The sequence below is a fragment of the Poeciliopsis prolifica genome, unplaced genomic scaffold (assembly GCF_027474105.1).
Source record: "Poeciliopsis prolifica strain line A6 unplaced genomic scaffold, Auburn_PproV2 SCAFFOLD069, whole genome shotgun sequence".
NCBI lineage: Eukaryota > Metazoa > Chordata > Actinopteri > Cyprinodontiformes > Poeciliidae > Poeciliopsis > Poeciliopsis prolifica.
This window is the reverse complement of record NW_026562444.1, coordinates 794,354-809,771: the sequence shown is the minus strand read 5'-3', so window position 1 is coordinate 809,771 and position 15,418 is coordinate 794,354. Positions and strand designations below refer to the sequence as shown.

Here is a 15,418-nt window from a genome sequence, read left to right as displayed (position 1 = left end):
TTTCAGGACTTCAGTCAGAAACACAATATGCATTCAGGATCACATGTGACTGTGGTGGGCTGGTAGGAGCAAGGAAAGCAAGATTGTTCATGTTCAAACAACAAAGCCAAACAGCACCAGACTTTCTGATGCTGTTAAAGCTAAGAGCAAAGAGCTGCAGCCACAGATTGGACCACTTCCTGTTTATAAAGTTCCTCTGAAGGAGGAGAACATCAGAATAAATGGATGCAGGTTCTTCAGGTTTGGAGAACCTGCTGCTAAACAAAGTCGCACCATCATGGTTCTTGGAGCTACAGGTGCTGGGAAGTCAACTCTCATCAACGGGATGATAAATTACATTCTAGGTGTTCAATGGTCAGACTCGTATCGGTTCATCTTAGTGGACGATGGTCAAACAAAATCCCAAGCTCACAGTCAGACCTCTGAGGTCACTGTGTACAAACTCAACCACAGAGAGGGATTTCAGGTTCCCTTCTCTCTGACCATCATAGACACTCCAGGCTTTGGAGACACCAGAGGAATAGAGAGAGACAGGGAGATCACAGAGCAGCTCTGTAACCTCTTCACTAGTAAAGACGGGGTCAGTGAGGTTGATGCTGTGTGTTTTGTAGCTCAGGCTGCTTTAGCTCGTCTCACACCAAAACAGAAATATATCTTTGATTCCATTCTCTCCATCTTTGGCAAAGATATAGCAGAAAACATCAGGATCCTGGTGACATTTGCAGATAGTCAGAAGCCTCCAGTTCTAGAAGCAATCAAAGCTTCAGGCGTACCAAGTCCGAAAGGGGAAGATGGTCTTCCAGTTCACTTCAAATTTAACAACTCTGCTCTGTTTGCTGACAATAAATCCTCTGCAGCAGAGACTCAGAGTGATGATGACGATGGAAACTTTGATCAGATGTTTTGGAACATGGGAACAAAAAGCATGAAAAGGTTTTTTGCTGCTCTAAATCAGATAGAAACCAAAAGTTTGACTCTGACCAATGAGGTCCTGAGAGAAAGACAACAGCTCGAGGTTTCAGTGGAAAATCTGCAGCATCAGGTTAAACTTGGTTTGGCCAAACTGGAGGAGATCAGAGAGATTAGAGAAAAAATCAAAGAGCATGAAGCTGAGATCAGTAGAAATGAGAAATTTAAGTTTGAGGTCACTGTGAAAAAACCGATACAATTTGATATCTCAGGTTCTGGGAACTACATTACCAACTGTCAGCAGTGCCACTTCACCTGTCATTACCCTTGTCCAATACCAAATGATGCTGATAAAAGAAAAAGTTGGGCGATGGACAGAAATGGATACTGCACTCAGTGTCCAGGGAAATGTTACTGGAACGTTCATTTCAACCAAAAGTACAGGTGGGATTATAAAGATGTTATAGAGAAACGGACAGTCGCAGACCTGAAAGCTAATTATGAAAAGGCCACAGGGCAGAAGATGACTGTAGAGGGACTAATGAGAAAACTACAGGCTGAATATGATATGCAGAAAGAGGTGAATAAATTAATAGACAAATCAGCAAAGTGTCTGAACAGACTGAAGGAGATAGCACTGAAGCCCAATCCTCTCACCACTTCAGAGTACATTGATCTGCTGATTGAAGGAGAGAAACAGGAAGCAAAACCAGGCTGGAAACAACGGATTCAGTCACTGATGGAGATGAAACAAAAAGCAGAAGTCATGGCTAAAGTGGAGAAAGGAGAAAAACCTCTCCTCCAATAAGAGTCACTTGATCTGAGGTCTTAAATCTGCAGATTGTCCCAAAGTCATTTAGATTTTAGTTCTTACAACTCTCTTTGCTTTTATTTAAAGCTCTTTGCTTTGTTTGAAACAGGAAATATAAATCCTTCATAAATGATTTTATCAGAATCAATGTATTTGGGGAAGCTAGTCTGACTCTTATTACTCTGATACATCAGAAAAACATTAAAAATATTTTTCTGTTTCCTGGTTTATGTGTAATATAAGAATCATAATTAAATTCATTTTTGCTCCTAATGGGAGTCTGACTGCATCTCAGCCTAATCCATGACAGATCAATACTTTATGATCTAAAAAGCTGCAACCATAGAAAAGATATATAATAAAACTACGACATGTATTGAATGGACAGAATGTCAATGAAAACATAAAACTACATCTGAAATTAAACTGAATTCATAAAGAAAACATGAGATTTCATCTTCAATGAATTTTATTTTTTCTATTGTTTCCCAAACCTTTTCATTTTTCTCCCAGGTTTCTGCAGCAGGTTGGGTTTGTGTCAGTGAAACATAATGCAGACAAACATCACAGATACATAAACCTAATATTTACAGTGTAACATTAATGGATCCACAGAGGAAACTTTGACCTGAACTTCAGAGCAATCCGTTTCTTCTGCTTTATGTTAACAACATAAACAAAAATTAAAACTTGGAGGAAAAACCTGCTTCTATGAGCTGCCATCTTTAATCTGTTACCATCGAAACCATAAAGCTTTTCTGACCTGCAGTCAGCAGAACAACATTTCTACAACGATTCTCTAAACACAGCGATGAATGTAACATCAGTTTGTGCATTTTATAACAAATAAAATAAATAAACGTTTTTCTTGAAGCAGAAAAATCATCCAATGAGAGCAGAGCAAACATGAAGCCTCTTTTAGCTGCTGGTCATAATAAAGTAGTTTGATGCTGATTGGATGAAAAAGTTTGGCTGTTTGGGAAAACGGAGAAATCTCTGCAGTGGTGATGGATTCATAACCAACATCCATATTCATTTATAAACAACCAAATATGAAACAGAAACAAACTGGATTCAAACTTTCACCTACAAATTCAACCAACAGGAACCAGAACCAAAACCTGAAGATTTTAACCAAATCAGCAACTTTCCTTCAAAATAAAAGCATTTTAACAGCTTTGGTTCAGGACTTTCCTGTAACTGGATCCGTTTTCTCTCCGGTTCCGTCCAGAAGTTTCAGGACTTATTTTAATAAAACGGAGCTTTAAAAGCAGCCGAATCATTTAGAGGACCAACATGTGAGTCTAAAAGCTCCTTCAGTTCCTGAACGCATCGCCTGTTGGTGCTTCTATCAATCATTTCATTTCAGGGATTATTTCCTGTTTAACATTTCAGAGCTGAAGTTTCTAAAGCTGTTTGGGAAAAATGTCATTTTAACGAGAAACAGATTCAACATGAACACAAAACTCCACAAATATCAGCGGAAAAAACAAGAATTCATTTAAAAAAAGAAACCTAAAAGTAACTCATGACCCGTCTTCTGCTTCCTGTCAGGTTTATACAGAATCAGGTTTAACAGGAACTGTGGTTTGGACGGTTGTACCTTTATAACACTGATCAGGTTTCACTGAGAAAAACCTAAAAATGATTTAAAAACTAAACTCATTGACCCAAAAGATGAAGTTCAGACAGAAACTTAATGTGTTCATAGTGAAAGAAACTCAGAAGAAACTCCAGACGGTTTCCACCTGTGAACCCGGCTGAGCGACTCCAGGCCTGGATTCCTCCAGGCTCCCTCCAGGATTCCTCCAGGCTCCCTCCAGGATTCCTCCAGGCTCCCTCCAGGATTCCTCCAGGCTCCCTCCAGGCTTCCTGCCGTAAACTGAAGCAGGATGCAGCGCAGCGCGGGTCAGAACCCCAGGTCCAGCTGGATTTTGTGCTCAAACAGTGCGATGAGCAGCATGATGCAGAAGCCCAGCAGGATGCCGGCGTTCTGCAGCAGGAAGAAGCCCCAGTGGCTGAAGCCGTGGTCGCCGGCGTCGTTGTGCAGCATCTCCGGCACCTGAAGCAGAGAAGCAGCAATAAATCAGCCTGGAGGGAAGAAATTAAATTAAATTAAATTAAATTAAATTAAAACATTTAACTTTTAGTTGATTTTCCACTGATAGATTTTCTGCTGCCTGAACAAACTAAAGTTGTTTCTACATGTTTGACTCAGAATTATTAAATAAATGAGTAATACAGTAAATTTATGTCTGTGTTTAATAAAAAAACATTTTAAATCAATTCAGATGTTTTTCAGATATCGGATCGTATCGGGAGTGAAAACATGCATCTCTAGTTTCCACAGAACAATTCAGAACTTTAAGGTCCGATATCAAAATGTTCAACATTGAGATAAAAACAATATATAAAAACTAAGAACAGCAACTTTAATTCATATTTATTACTGTAAAATTTTAAACCCAAATTCAATAATATGTGTATTGATTAAAATATAAGATGATCAGTGAGTCATTGATCTATTAGTGATAACAGATATCATGTTGAAACAATTCAAATAAATTTAGAAAAATTATCTTTCTGCTCAAATTAAAATAATTTTAAAAAAATCTAAAAACAGAAATAACTTGGATGATTTTAACTGATCTAAAATAAAAAAGTCTGATAAAAAAAATATGACATTCTATTTTTATTAAATGTATGAAAATATTTAAAATTTAGGCTTTTAATCAAAGTTAGTTTGAACTTTATGACCAAACTGTGCAGCTGATGAAGACATGAGACGCTCCCGTCCTCCAGACGGTTCGGTCCTGCAGAGACACTTCTGGACTGGAGACGGTTCGGTCCAACTCACCATGTCCACCAGCGCCACGTACATGAAGAGGCCGGCCGTCAGGGCAAAGATCCAGGTGGAAATGTTTTCAGCGTAGTGGCCAATCAGGATCCCCGTCACCAAGCCGAGGTACGCCGTCATGGCCGACAGAACGTTGTAGAGGATGGCCTGGCGAACCGTCATGCCCGCCTTCAGCAGCACCGCAAAGTCACCTGGAGAGAGAGAGAGGGCGAGAGAGAGAGAGAGGGCGAGAGAGAGAGAGAGAGAGACCAGCATCAGAAACTGATCGACTATTTTACTATGAAGAAAAACCTTTACCTGGTGAACTAAAATATTTTGTTATAATATTTTATGAAAACAATGAAATTGACACTAAGAATCATTTTTGTCTATTTTTACATAACTGCATAACTTTCAGCCCCACAAACAGAAATGTTGCTGTTTGAAAATATTTGCGTTTTAAAACGTTTCTTTCTGACTCCAGTCACATAAAGGCGTCTGATTTTTTCTCCAGTCTGCTCACAGTGACTGTATTTATTGGTGATATTGATGCGATCACTGATCAATAAGTCGATCTCGTGGCGTTGGCGCTCTCACCCAGCTCGTGTGGAAGCTCGTGGCAGAAAACGGCCACCGATGTGCTCAGCCCGCTGGACAGACTCTCGCTGAAGGCGGCTCCTGCAGACACACAGACACTGGTCAGGCTGCGGCGCTGGCGGCTTCCCAGGGCCAGGCTCCCCAGGGGGGCCAGGCTCCCCAGGGGGGCGTGTCCGCGGCGCCGGCGGCTCACCGATGGCGAGGCCGTCGCTGAAGTTGTGCAGGCCGTCGCCCATGATGACCATCCAGGCCAGCGTGGCGACGCCGGCCTGCTGGAAGTGCTCCTCGGAGTAGGAGTGGGCGTGGCTGTGGCGTGGCTGTGGGGGTGGTGGTTCTGGGAGTGGTGGTGGTGCAGGATGTGGTGGTAGTCATGGTGATGGTGGTGCAGGCTGTCCGCCTGCCCCACCGTGTCGTGGAAGTGGGAGTGGCATTTGTTCTCGCAGTCCTCGGCCGAGTACCCGGCGCCGTCGGGCCGGCCGTACGTCTGCTGCGGCGCCACGGAAACCTGCGGCGCCAGCATCACCTGCTCCTCCTCCGACACGCCGCCGGGAAGCTCGCCGAACGCTCCGGCGCCGTTCGGCTCCACGTCTGATGGAGGGAGAGCAGACAGGAAGCGTCTGAGAGGAGAGCTCTGTGTCGGACCAGGACCGGACCAGAACCGGACCAGGACCAGACCAGAACCAGACCAGAACCAGAACCGGACCAGAACCAGACCAGAACCAGAACCAGAACCAGACCAGAACCAGAGCCGGACCAGACCAGAACCGGACCAGAACCAGAACAGAACCAGAACAGAACCAGAACCAGAACCGGACCAGAGCCGGACCAGAACCAGAGCCAGACCAGAACGTACTCGCACCTTCGCTTGGCTTCAGCCCACTCTCCTCCAGAGCCGGCTGCTTCTCCGGGTCCGATTTGTCCGTCTGGTCCCACTTCTTCTGGACCTGACAGGAGAACAAACATGAACATCACAACCAGCAGAACCAACAGAACCAACAGAACCAGAACCTCCATAAACCCTGAGGTCAATGTTTATATGACAGGACATGAAAAACTGTCAAATTACAACAACAGAGTCAAAATATTACTATAAAGTCGCAATAATGAGAATATTGATAAAATTACAAAATCCTAATAATGAGGAAAAAAACATAAAAGTTGAACAATAAAGTCTGAATATGATGAGAATAAAATCATTTTGTTTTCTGCTGGATTATGACTTGTTTAGTTTTAATATTTATTTTATAAGGACTGTATATAAAATCTAAATTCACTGCAAACAGTTTTGTTGAAAAAGCTGCATGTGGCGCCACCTGCTGGTTGAACCAAACCTCTCGTTTTAAGGCTTCCTGAACTATTTCCTGCTGCATTAATGATCAGATATTGTTGCCACAGAGGCGGAGGTAATGCTGTCATCAGGCTGTGCTGCTGCTTCTGCTGGTTCTTTCAAAATAAAATCAGAATCAACGTGACCAGAAAACATCAAAGTTTCGCCTCCGACCTTCTGCTTCTTGTCTTTGTACATTTTTCCCAGAGTCAGGAAGTGTTCGATCAGGAACATGAAGTAGACTCCGCCCAGAGCCGTCAGGCCTTTCCACACGCCGTCCATGTTCTCCTCGGCGTCGCCGTGAGGGTGAAGGTCGTTGGGGTCGCCCAGGTGATGGTAGTGGTCGTCATGGTGATGGTATTGGTCGCCCAGGTGATGGTAGTGGTCGTCATGGTGATGGTAGTGGTCGTGGTTCCCATGAGACTGAAGAGAAAAAACAAAACGCCTGAGCGACGCTGCAGCTGCTCTGAGAGGAGATGCTGCAGCTGCTCTGAGAGGAGATGATGCAGCTGCTCTGAGAGGAGATGCTGCAGCTGCTCTGAGAGGAGATGCTGCAGCTGCTCTGAGAGGAGATGCTGCAGCTGCTCTGAGAGGAGATGCTGCAGCTGCTCTGAGAGGAGATGCTGCTCTGAGAGGAGATGCTGCAGCTGCTCTGACACCTGCAGCATCTCCTCTCAGAGCAGCAGAGATGATTTAGTGGAAGAAAAAACTACAGCTGATGGGGTCAGATGGTTAAAGATGCAGGTCTGATTTACAGTTGAGATCCAAAGATCAGAAAATGGAAAAGTAATTATTTTCTGTTTCTTAATCATCCACAACGAAACCCAAAAATTTCTCAATTTTTACATTTGAAATTTTAGTCAAAAATCCAAAATGGAAAAATAATCTGCAGGCTGAATTTTATTTTGAGAAATTGCTGTGTATGCAAAAGTGTGAAAAAACAAAACATTTTAATTGGTTTGATTTTTGGAAAAAGTGAAAGATACAGATTTAAATCCAGACCATCGTCTTTAGATTCAGGATTTATTCCCATTTTTTGTCCGTTTTGTTTTCAGCATTTTACATAATAAAATATTTTGGCTTTTAAATGTCTTGAGTTTTAGCCTTAAACTTCAAAGCCGAGACAATTTAAGACAATATAATTATATCAGAAAGAGTTTGACTGTTTTTCCAGCAGCTTCTTTATTTCTTTATGTATAAAAATATAAGTGTCTTTTTATTTCTTAAATATACATTTAAATTCAGAAGGAAGAGGAAGAGGGAGCTAATAACTCATCCCTGTGGAACACCAGAAGCTAAGCTAGGCTAAGCTAAGCTAGGCTAAGCTAAGCTAGGCTAAGCTAAGCTAGGCTAAGCTAAGCTGCTGGTGGAGTTTCTGCTGATGTAAATAAATTCGCTCTGACTCACGTGGGGAATGAGGTGCAGGAAGGCGTCGCCGCTCAGCGTTCCCACGGCCAGCGCCACCAGGAAGCTGAGCAGGAACTTGAAGAAGACTCTGTTCATGAGCGGGATGAGCAGGACGCCCAGCAGCGACAGCATGCTGATGACGGTGATGGAGACGAAGCCGCCGACCCAGGCTGCAACAAACCAGAGCGTCCCAGAGCCGTCAGAGGCAGAACTTCAGTCACCGCTCAGCGTTTCTCTGACCACGTTGTGTTTTAACCCGACTGACCGTTGGCTTCATGGGGCTGGAAGAGCAGCTCAGCTTTTATTTAAAGGTGAAAAACAACCAAATCTTTAATGTTCTGATAGAGGAGAATCTAGAACGATTTAAAACTTGAAGAATTTATTTATTTTATGACGTTTTCTCCTCGTTTTGTGTGAATCTGTTTGATGAAGGTCAGCAGGAAACTGGTTTCACCGTTAAACCCATCCACTGACCTTTGACCTCCCAGCCTGAAGTCATCTCACCTGTTGTGATGTGTTTGCCGTTTTCGCCGCCGTGGGGCTCGCTGTGGTTTCCATGGTGACCGTGTGAATGTTTATGGTGTTTATGTCCTAAAAAAAAAAAAACAGAGATTTCCTCACTTTTTGTTTTTCATGTTTTATTTATGTTTTATTTTTCAGAGTTTATTTTTTAGATTAGTTTTATAAATGATCATCACATCTTATTTTTGGAGGCGGAGCTTCTTCTGAAGGATAAGACGCATCATCATGCAGGTCGCCGTTAGCAACAGCGTTTCTATTGGTCAGTGTGGAGCAGGTACAAGCGATACTCTATAAACGACTCAAAAAATACTGCTTGATTCAGAAGGTTTTCAGTTTGAAACTGAATTCATTTCAAACGTCAGTTTCTGAAGAGTTCTTTGTTTGGATAAAAACTAGAATCTAAAAAAGCAACAAATCAAACTGGTTTGGTCAAATTATTATTTTCATAAACAGAAGCAGAAACTGCTGATGATGCAATTAGGTGCCAACATGACAAAGTTTCAGATTAGAGCCTGTCAATCCAGATTAGAGCCTGTCAATCCAGATTAGAGCCTGTTAATCCAGATTAGAGCCTGTTAATCCAGATTAGAGCCTGTTAATCCAGATAAGAGCCTGTCAATCCAGATTAGAGCCTGTCAATCCAGATTAGAGCCTGTTAATCCAGATTAGAGCCTGTTAATCCAGATTAGAGCCTGTTAATCCAGATTAGAGCCTGTTAATCCAGATTAGAGCCTGGTAATCCAGATGTTTTCTCTGATAAAAGCTCCAGTCTGACTCTCCTACCTGCGTCTTCGTGTCGGGAGGCGTCGCCGTGCAGGAGACACGCCCCGCTGTCGATCTGGTGGAGGAGGGCGGGGCACAGGAAGGCAAAGTCTCCCAGGGCGACGCCTCCTTCCTGGGACATCCCGTGTGAGAGGAGGAGGCCCGAGGCGTTCAGGCACTGCAGGAGATACCAACACTCAGTCAGTCGTTATTTACATCACAGCTGCATCTGAAGCCATTCATTTCTGCTTCAAACGATCTGATTGGACGCTGGAAAACTCGTGTTGTGTCTTAGTTATGCTAATAGGAGTTAGCGAAACGCTATGCTAGTCTAAAATGGCATCTTAATGTGAAACATGTAGCGGCTATCGCTAACGTCAGCGTGAACATTTGTAAAGAAGCTCCATGAACGATCATGAGTTCCTGAAAGATGAACTTTGCTGGTAAAGAATCTGAAAACCAGATTAAAATAATAAATATTTCTGCTTTTGAACTCAGATGTGTTTACTAAGAAACCGGTGGAGGAGCAGCTGGGCTGTAGATCTATAGATCTATGCTACAGAGAACCTCTTCCTGTGTCAGCCGAACCTCTTCATTCTCCAGGCTCGGTTCTGCAGATGATCCTGGTCCGCTGGCTCGGTTTTAACGACCGTGGTCCCTCCTTCTCCAGCCAAGCTTCTCTTTTGGGTTTTCACCAACAATCCGGCGCCGTCTGCGGTTCTGCCGTCTGCGGTTCTGCCGTCTGCGGTTCTGCCGTCTGCGGTTCTGCCGTCTGCGGTTCTGCCGTCTGCAGTTCTGCCGTCTGCGGTTCTGCCGTCGCGACCCGCAGACACAGTGGGCTGGTTGCTGCAGGTCCTCGGTTCTGTTGTGGTCGGCAGCCGGGTGCCGACCCGGATGGTGATGGTGATGATGCGTTTGGTGCTGATGGTGGTGGCCGGGTTCTTCCCGGTGCTTCACCATGACGTTCCGGATCCGGTCGAGGCCGACGCTCTGCAGCAGACGCTTCAGGCCGTCCAGAGAGATGGAGCCGTTCTCTCCGTATCTGAGACCAAAAACACGCAGGATCAAACTCAGATCAATACAGTAATAATTAATATTCACGATCACTTATAACCACTATAAATACGTCAAGTAGTCACAATAAGCAATAAATCAATAAATCACATATTAAATTAGAACAATATCAATTCTGTCCATTTGCATTATTTGTCTTTTTTTTTACCAAAGCTGGAGGATGAAAGTTTCTCTCTGGTGTTTTGATCTCAACTAAATCGTCTTGAAGGACAATTTGTTTGTAGAATCTTCATTTATTCACAAAATGAAATTAATCAATAATGCAAAATCAGTATTTTTTTAATTTTTTTTACCTGCTAACAAAATTTAATATTATTAAAGATCAAAAAATAAAAGAATTTAATTCACATTGTAAGCATCTTTTACATCCAGTTATTGATCAGTCATTTATTAATGAGTTCATCGATAAATAATCAGTGGATCAGATCTAAACTGTATGGATGTTTAAAAGCCTGAACTTCTCATGTTGATGCTAAAATAATATTTGATCAAACATGATCAAATATTAAGCTGATATTTAATTTTAGGCAATAAAATGTTTATTTTCCTTTAAAATAGGGAATTAAATCAGGAATTTACATTTTTACATGATCCTAAAACTGGAAAATATGCAGAAAGTACCTTCTGTCTAATCTGATTAATCGTCAAAATCATTGATTACTAAAATAATTGTTGGAACCCTAATAGTCAAAGAAAGTTGAGTGGAAGGAAAAAGTGTGTCAGGAAAATCTTCAGCAGTTTAGTTGTGGCTGCATGTTCTGAACTGTAAATGTTCAGAGAAACGCTCCAGCACATCGTACCATGAACTCATTTCCTCTCGTAGTTAATAAGCGTGTTTTTACCGGGTTTCCCAGGCTAGCAGCCCGGACCGGACTCCCCGCCCTGGATGCTTCGTTTCTTCCTCACTCAAAGCAACAGCAGCAGCTCACCTATGGAACAGCGCCTCCAGGTGTTGCCTTCGGGCCCGCTCAGCCCTCTGAGCGTCCACCACGGCGGTCAGGAGCCGGGCGCCGCCGGAGGCCTCGGTGGGGGACGGCGAGCAGTCGGCCGCCGCCCAGACGCAGCTGGCAGCAAAGCAGAGCGTCGCAGCCAAGATGGCTGCAGCCATCTGGTCATTCAGCATCTCTGCTGGGACAAAACGTCTCGTCTGGATCACTGGAGGACAGAAAAACTGGAAGATTCAGAGATTCTGATGCTGAGCAGAATGACTCAAAGATAAAGAAAGATTTTTTTTAAAATGCATCATTTTAAACCAGTCAGACCTTTACTGAGTGATGCTGGTTAGTTTAAACATTCCCTAAAGATGAATCAGCCTCTTGGTTTCACATTCAGAGCAAAAATCCCCAGAATTAAATCATCTTCTAACCTTTAAAAGCAGCTTCAGAGGAAGGAAGTGAAACAGGCCAAAGGGGAACTCTGCGTTTCTTAAGATTCCACATTTTTAACATTTAATCAGCCTAAATATTCACCAAGGCCCAACAAAAGGTTCAGCTCGTGGATTTTATTTTTTAAATTATTATTTTCTCAGATGAATCTATTTGTGTCTTTAATAAAGTTATAATAAGCTCCAGTAGCCTGTGGAAAACTGAAGGAGTGATCAGTGTTACACAATGGGAGCCACATGTCAGGAATTTAAGGATCAGATTAGCCTAAAAACATTTATTCTGAAAATCCTGTTAAGCTCTGGAGTTGACAGATAGATACAAGGAAAAGATGAGGATCGGCAAAAATAATGTTTAGGGTTTTCTAAAAGATGAGCCGAATTAAAAAGAAGCTTTTAATAAATACTGGGGCAAAAAATTACATCCCTCATCATCTGTGTGGCAAAGAAATATTAAAATGTTTGTTTTTCTGAACGGAGTTTGGCAAAGAATAAAAGGAAAACCCGAGTCATACCGGATTATTCCGGATTATATTAGTCATACCGCAGATCGAAACTAGTCTTACTATAGCTAATCATTAGAGGTAGTTAGAGTTAAATAATGCGGCCACTTGTTGAAATAAACTGTGTTTTTACCGGGTTTCCCAGGCTAGCAGCCCCGATCGGACTCCCCGCCCTGGATGCTGACAGGCGGGATGTTCCCGGAGCTGCGGCCCGGAATCAGGCCTGGTTCCGGGCCGAGTCTGGACCGCAGCCCGCCGGTCAAATTTAACCAGAAACCGTTTTTTAAACACCGTGTTGAGCGGCCACGCGAGTCAGTGTCCCGCTGCGGACCCGCTCACACAGCGGAGGTAAACAGAAACACGTTGGTTTGTGCGCTCCGCACCAGACCGGTGCCGTGTGCACAAAGGCGGTAAAACCCGGAAACTGCGCCGCGCCGTGCCGTGCGGAGAGACCGCGGCGGGGCAGCGGCTCCGGGCGGCTCCAAAACACAACCCAACCAACATTTAAACGTCTCGGACGACTCACCGCGGGGAACCGGGTCCTTTTTAGCAGCTCCTCGGTGCGGTTCGGCGTCTCCGGTCCGTCCGCTTCAGTCTACAATGAATGAGGTTGGTGGCGCCTTCGCGGACTGTAGGAAATGTGAGCTCGACCCACATCAGGAAGCTGCTGCAGAGCTCCTTATCTCCATCCACTAACAGGAAGGTCGTTCGCTCATGACTCTGCACCTGTTCTATAAACCTAGACGAAAAACTAGATTTTAAAAATTAATCAGCTGTAAAATGTGCAACTTTAATGCATTTTAACATTAAGCAAAATAGTTGCAATTATCTTTATTTTAAAACGTGACAACAGAATTGATTTATAATCCAGGGGCAACATTTTGTTTCACCTGTCTGGAATTATGATCATGTAGGGCTTTATTCATTCAGTTATTTATATTTCAGACCTTTAATGATATCTGCTTTGTAATGTTTTTGCATTACAAAGCAGATATTTGTCCATATGCTACAAGAAATGAAGAAGAATGAAATGAAATTTTTAAAAAATCCTGCAGGTGCATTTAAAGCTTTAAATGTGGTTGAAAAGTGAAAGGTGAAGCTATTTCCATATATTAATGTCTGAATGGGAGGGAAAACAACAACGTCCGTCTTTCATGATGAAATGAGGAAAATTAAAAATTCAGCTTGTTTTTTCCTGGACTGAACAAAGATGAGGACTGTGCACCTGAAATCAACATGACATTAAAAATCCAGAAACAAATGACCCAAAGTTCTATGAAAATAAGAAAATTAATATTAAAATCTGTTTGTATCGTTTTGATGAATAACTGAAAGGAAACCAGAGTTAACACTGAGCTCCTGTTAGTCCTGATTAACATGACCTCTGACCTTCTGTCTCCAACGATGGACGTCCAGAGTCATGTTATGGACATACTGGATTATTTATATTCCTGTTGCGTTGTTGAAACAACTCCTTTGTTACACATCCTGCATCTGTTTATGATTATCTTTGTCCCCTGCAGGAGGACGAAGCGTTTTGCGTCTAAAATTGTTACTTTTCTGCAGCACAAACAGATATTTATTGTACAAAGTCTCCATTCTAATCTGAACGTCTTTGATTTATGAAGAGATTATTAAATGGAGCAGCAGAAACCTGCAGATGTTCAGAGGTGATTTTCTGTCAGTTTTGTCTCTTTTTCCAGAAAACGTTCCTGATTTTCCATTTTCTGCAGCTGAATGTCTCAAACAAGAAGTTTTTAAAATGTTTGAATTACATTAAATAAGTCTTCAGAATAATGATTTTCTCTTGGTCTTAAATTAAATAAAACATTCTTCTGAAACTTTTTAATCTCAGTGTTTCTAAACTGCACCTGAACGCCTCATGGAGGACATGGAGCAGGACAGGTTGGACTCCATGTGACGGACCGGAACCGACCCGAAGGAGGCGAGGCTCAGTCCGCTTCATTCCGCTTCAACACGGATTCACCAAGAATCTGGAGCAGAAAAGAAGCAGATCGTTGTTTTAATCTGAACATGAATGAAGCCGAGGCAGAAAAATATGAATGAAAGAAAGAACAGTGTTCTGATTTTTACAGAAAAACTATTTACAATGTTTTATTTGTAGATGTGAACTGTTTATATCCCTAAAACATTTTCCATCTGCAGCACCAGAGACACATCTGTCCACAAACCCAGAGAGAGAGAGAACAGGAAAACATGGAAAATGTTTCATTAAGTGAAATAATTTGCCAATGAAACTGGGACATTTATTAATCAATATTAAGGATTTTTGTACTGAAAAAAAGTTCATATTTCTTGTTGAAAAGCTGCATGTAAGTTGGTTTAGTCTTTTTATAGTAAAATATCTGCAGTAGATCTTTGCATCTCTTTGAGATGCTCGTTCATTTTTTATCACTTTTCAGAATCCAGTTTTAAATTCTCAGCTTTTAACAAACCTTTTAGTTTCTGTTATTGTTCTTATTTTTATTTCTTTGGCTAATTTAAAGTGTTTTCCAATAAAGATTAAATGAAACCAAATCACCATCTGAGAAGTTTAGATTAACTTCATCTGTTCCCTCAGTTTCTCTACAGGTCTTCTGACTTTAACTAGGACATTTTAAGGTTTTCTTTCAGCAAAGTTTAAATCTCAACAAATGCATTAAAATTTGTGTTTGTATAATGAAACATGCTAAACAAATAGTGTATAAATGCTTTTTTCTGTGCTCCACATTTTATTCCTATTTTTCATTTTCTAAAGCCTTCATGATTCTGTGCTGCCATTTTGAACCATTTCTTAATATTTTATTATCTTCTCTGCTGTTTAATGAAAGAAACCTTCATGTTTCTCTTCTGATCTGAAAGAAGCTTTTCTTGTCACATGATCACATTTTTCTGGAAAACGATCAGAACGGATAGAACATATTTTCCTGCATGTTTTGTTATGTAAACATGAGCCTGTGAAGCTGCAGCTCTCTGCTTTCAGTGGAAAATCTCCCTGTTTTCCTCAGAGGTAACATGGATCAGATGGTGAGAGTCTCACACTCGGTTGAGATAACAGCTTTCAGGGCTGATCCCAGATGGATCCCAGCACCCAGAGCCGTAAACAAACCCACCCAGAACAAAAAACACAGGAGGCCCTGCGCCTCCGCCTGACTGCTCCGGCTTCACAGCCGCAGACTAAAACTCGACCGCCGCTCATGTGGAAGCAGACGACCTGAGGCGAACTCTTCACAATCTGAATGTGCAACAGTCAAACATCCAGCTGGGACATTTACCATCCATCAGCTTT

The 15,418-nt window shown here is 42.3% G+C and overlaps 2 protein-coding genes across 2 annotated transcripts; one reads left to right on the top strand and one right to left on the bottom strand.

Annotated features, from left to right (window-relative positions):
* Window positions 1–61: 61 nt before the first annotated feature.
* LOC129351647 (uncharacterized) lies at window positions 62–1,993 on the top strand (the record flags this gene model as incomplete). The annotated part of the gene is made up of 1 exon (XM_055020596.1): window positions 62–1,993. A coding segment is annotated over one exon (1,656 nt), but the record flags the coding sequence as incomplete, so codon positions are not given.
* A 967-nt stretch (window positions 1,994–2,960) lies between these two features.
* Window positions 2,961–12,361, bottom strand: LOC129351769 (zinc transporter ZIP6-like). The gene is given in 15 exon segments (XM_055020671.1): window positions 2,961–3,782; window positions 4,578–4,768; window positions 5,154–5,234; window positions 5,347–5,473; window positions 5,476–5,741; window positions 6,013–6,097; window positions 6,655–6,903; window positions 7,888–8,057; window positions 8,392–8,478; window positions 9,193–9,349; window positions 9,739–9,776; window positions 9,779–9,928; window positions 10,005–10,213; window positions 11,175–11,400; window positions 12,263–12,361. Coding segments are annotated over 14 exon segments (2,157 nt in total). The 5' UTR covers window positions 11,369–11,400; window positions 12,263–12,361; the 3' UTR covers window positions 2,961–3,629.
* Window positions 12,362–15,418: the final 3,057 nt, after the last annotated feature.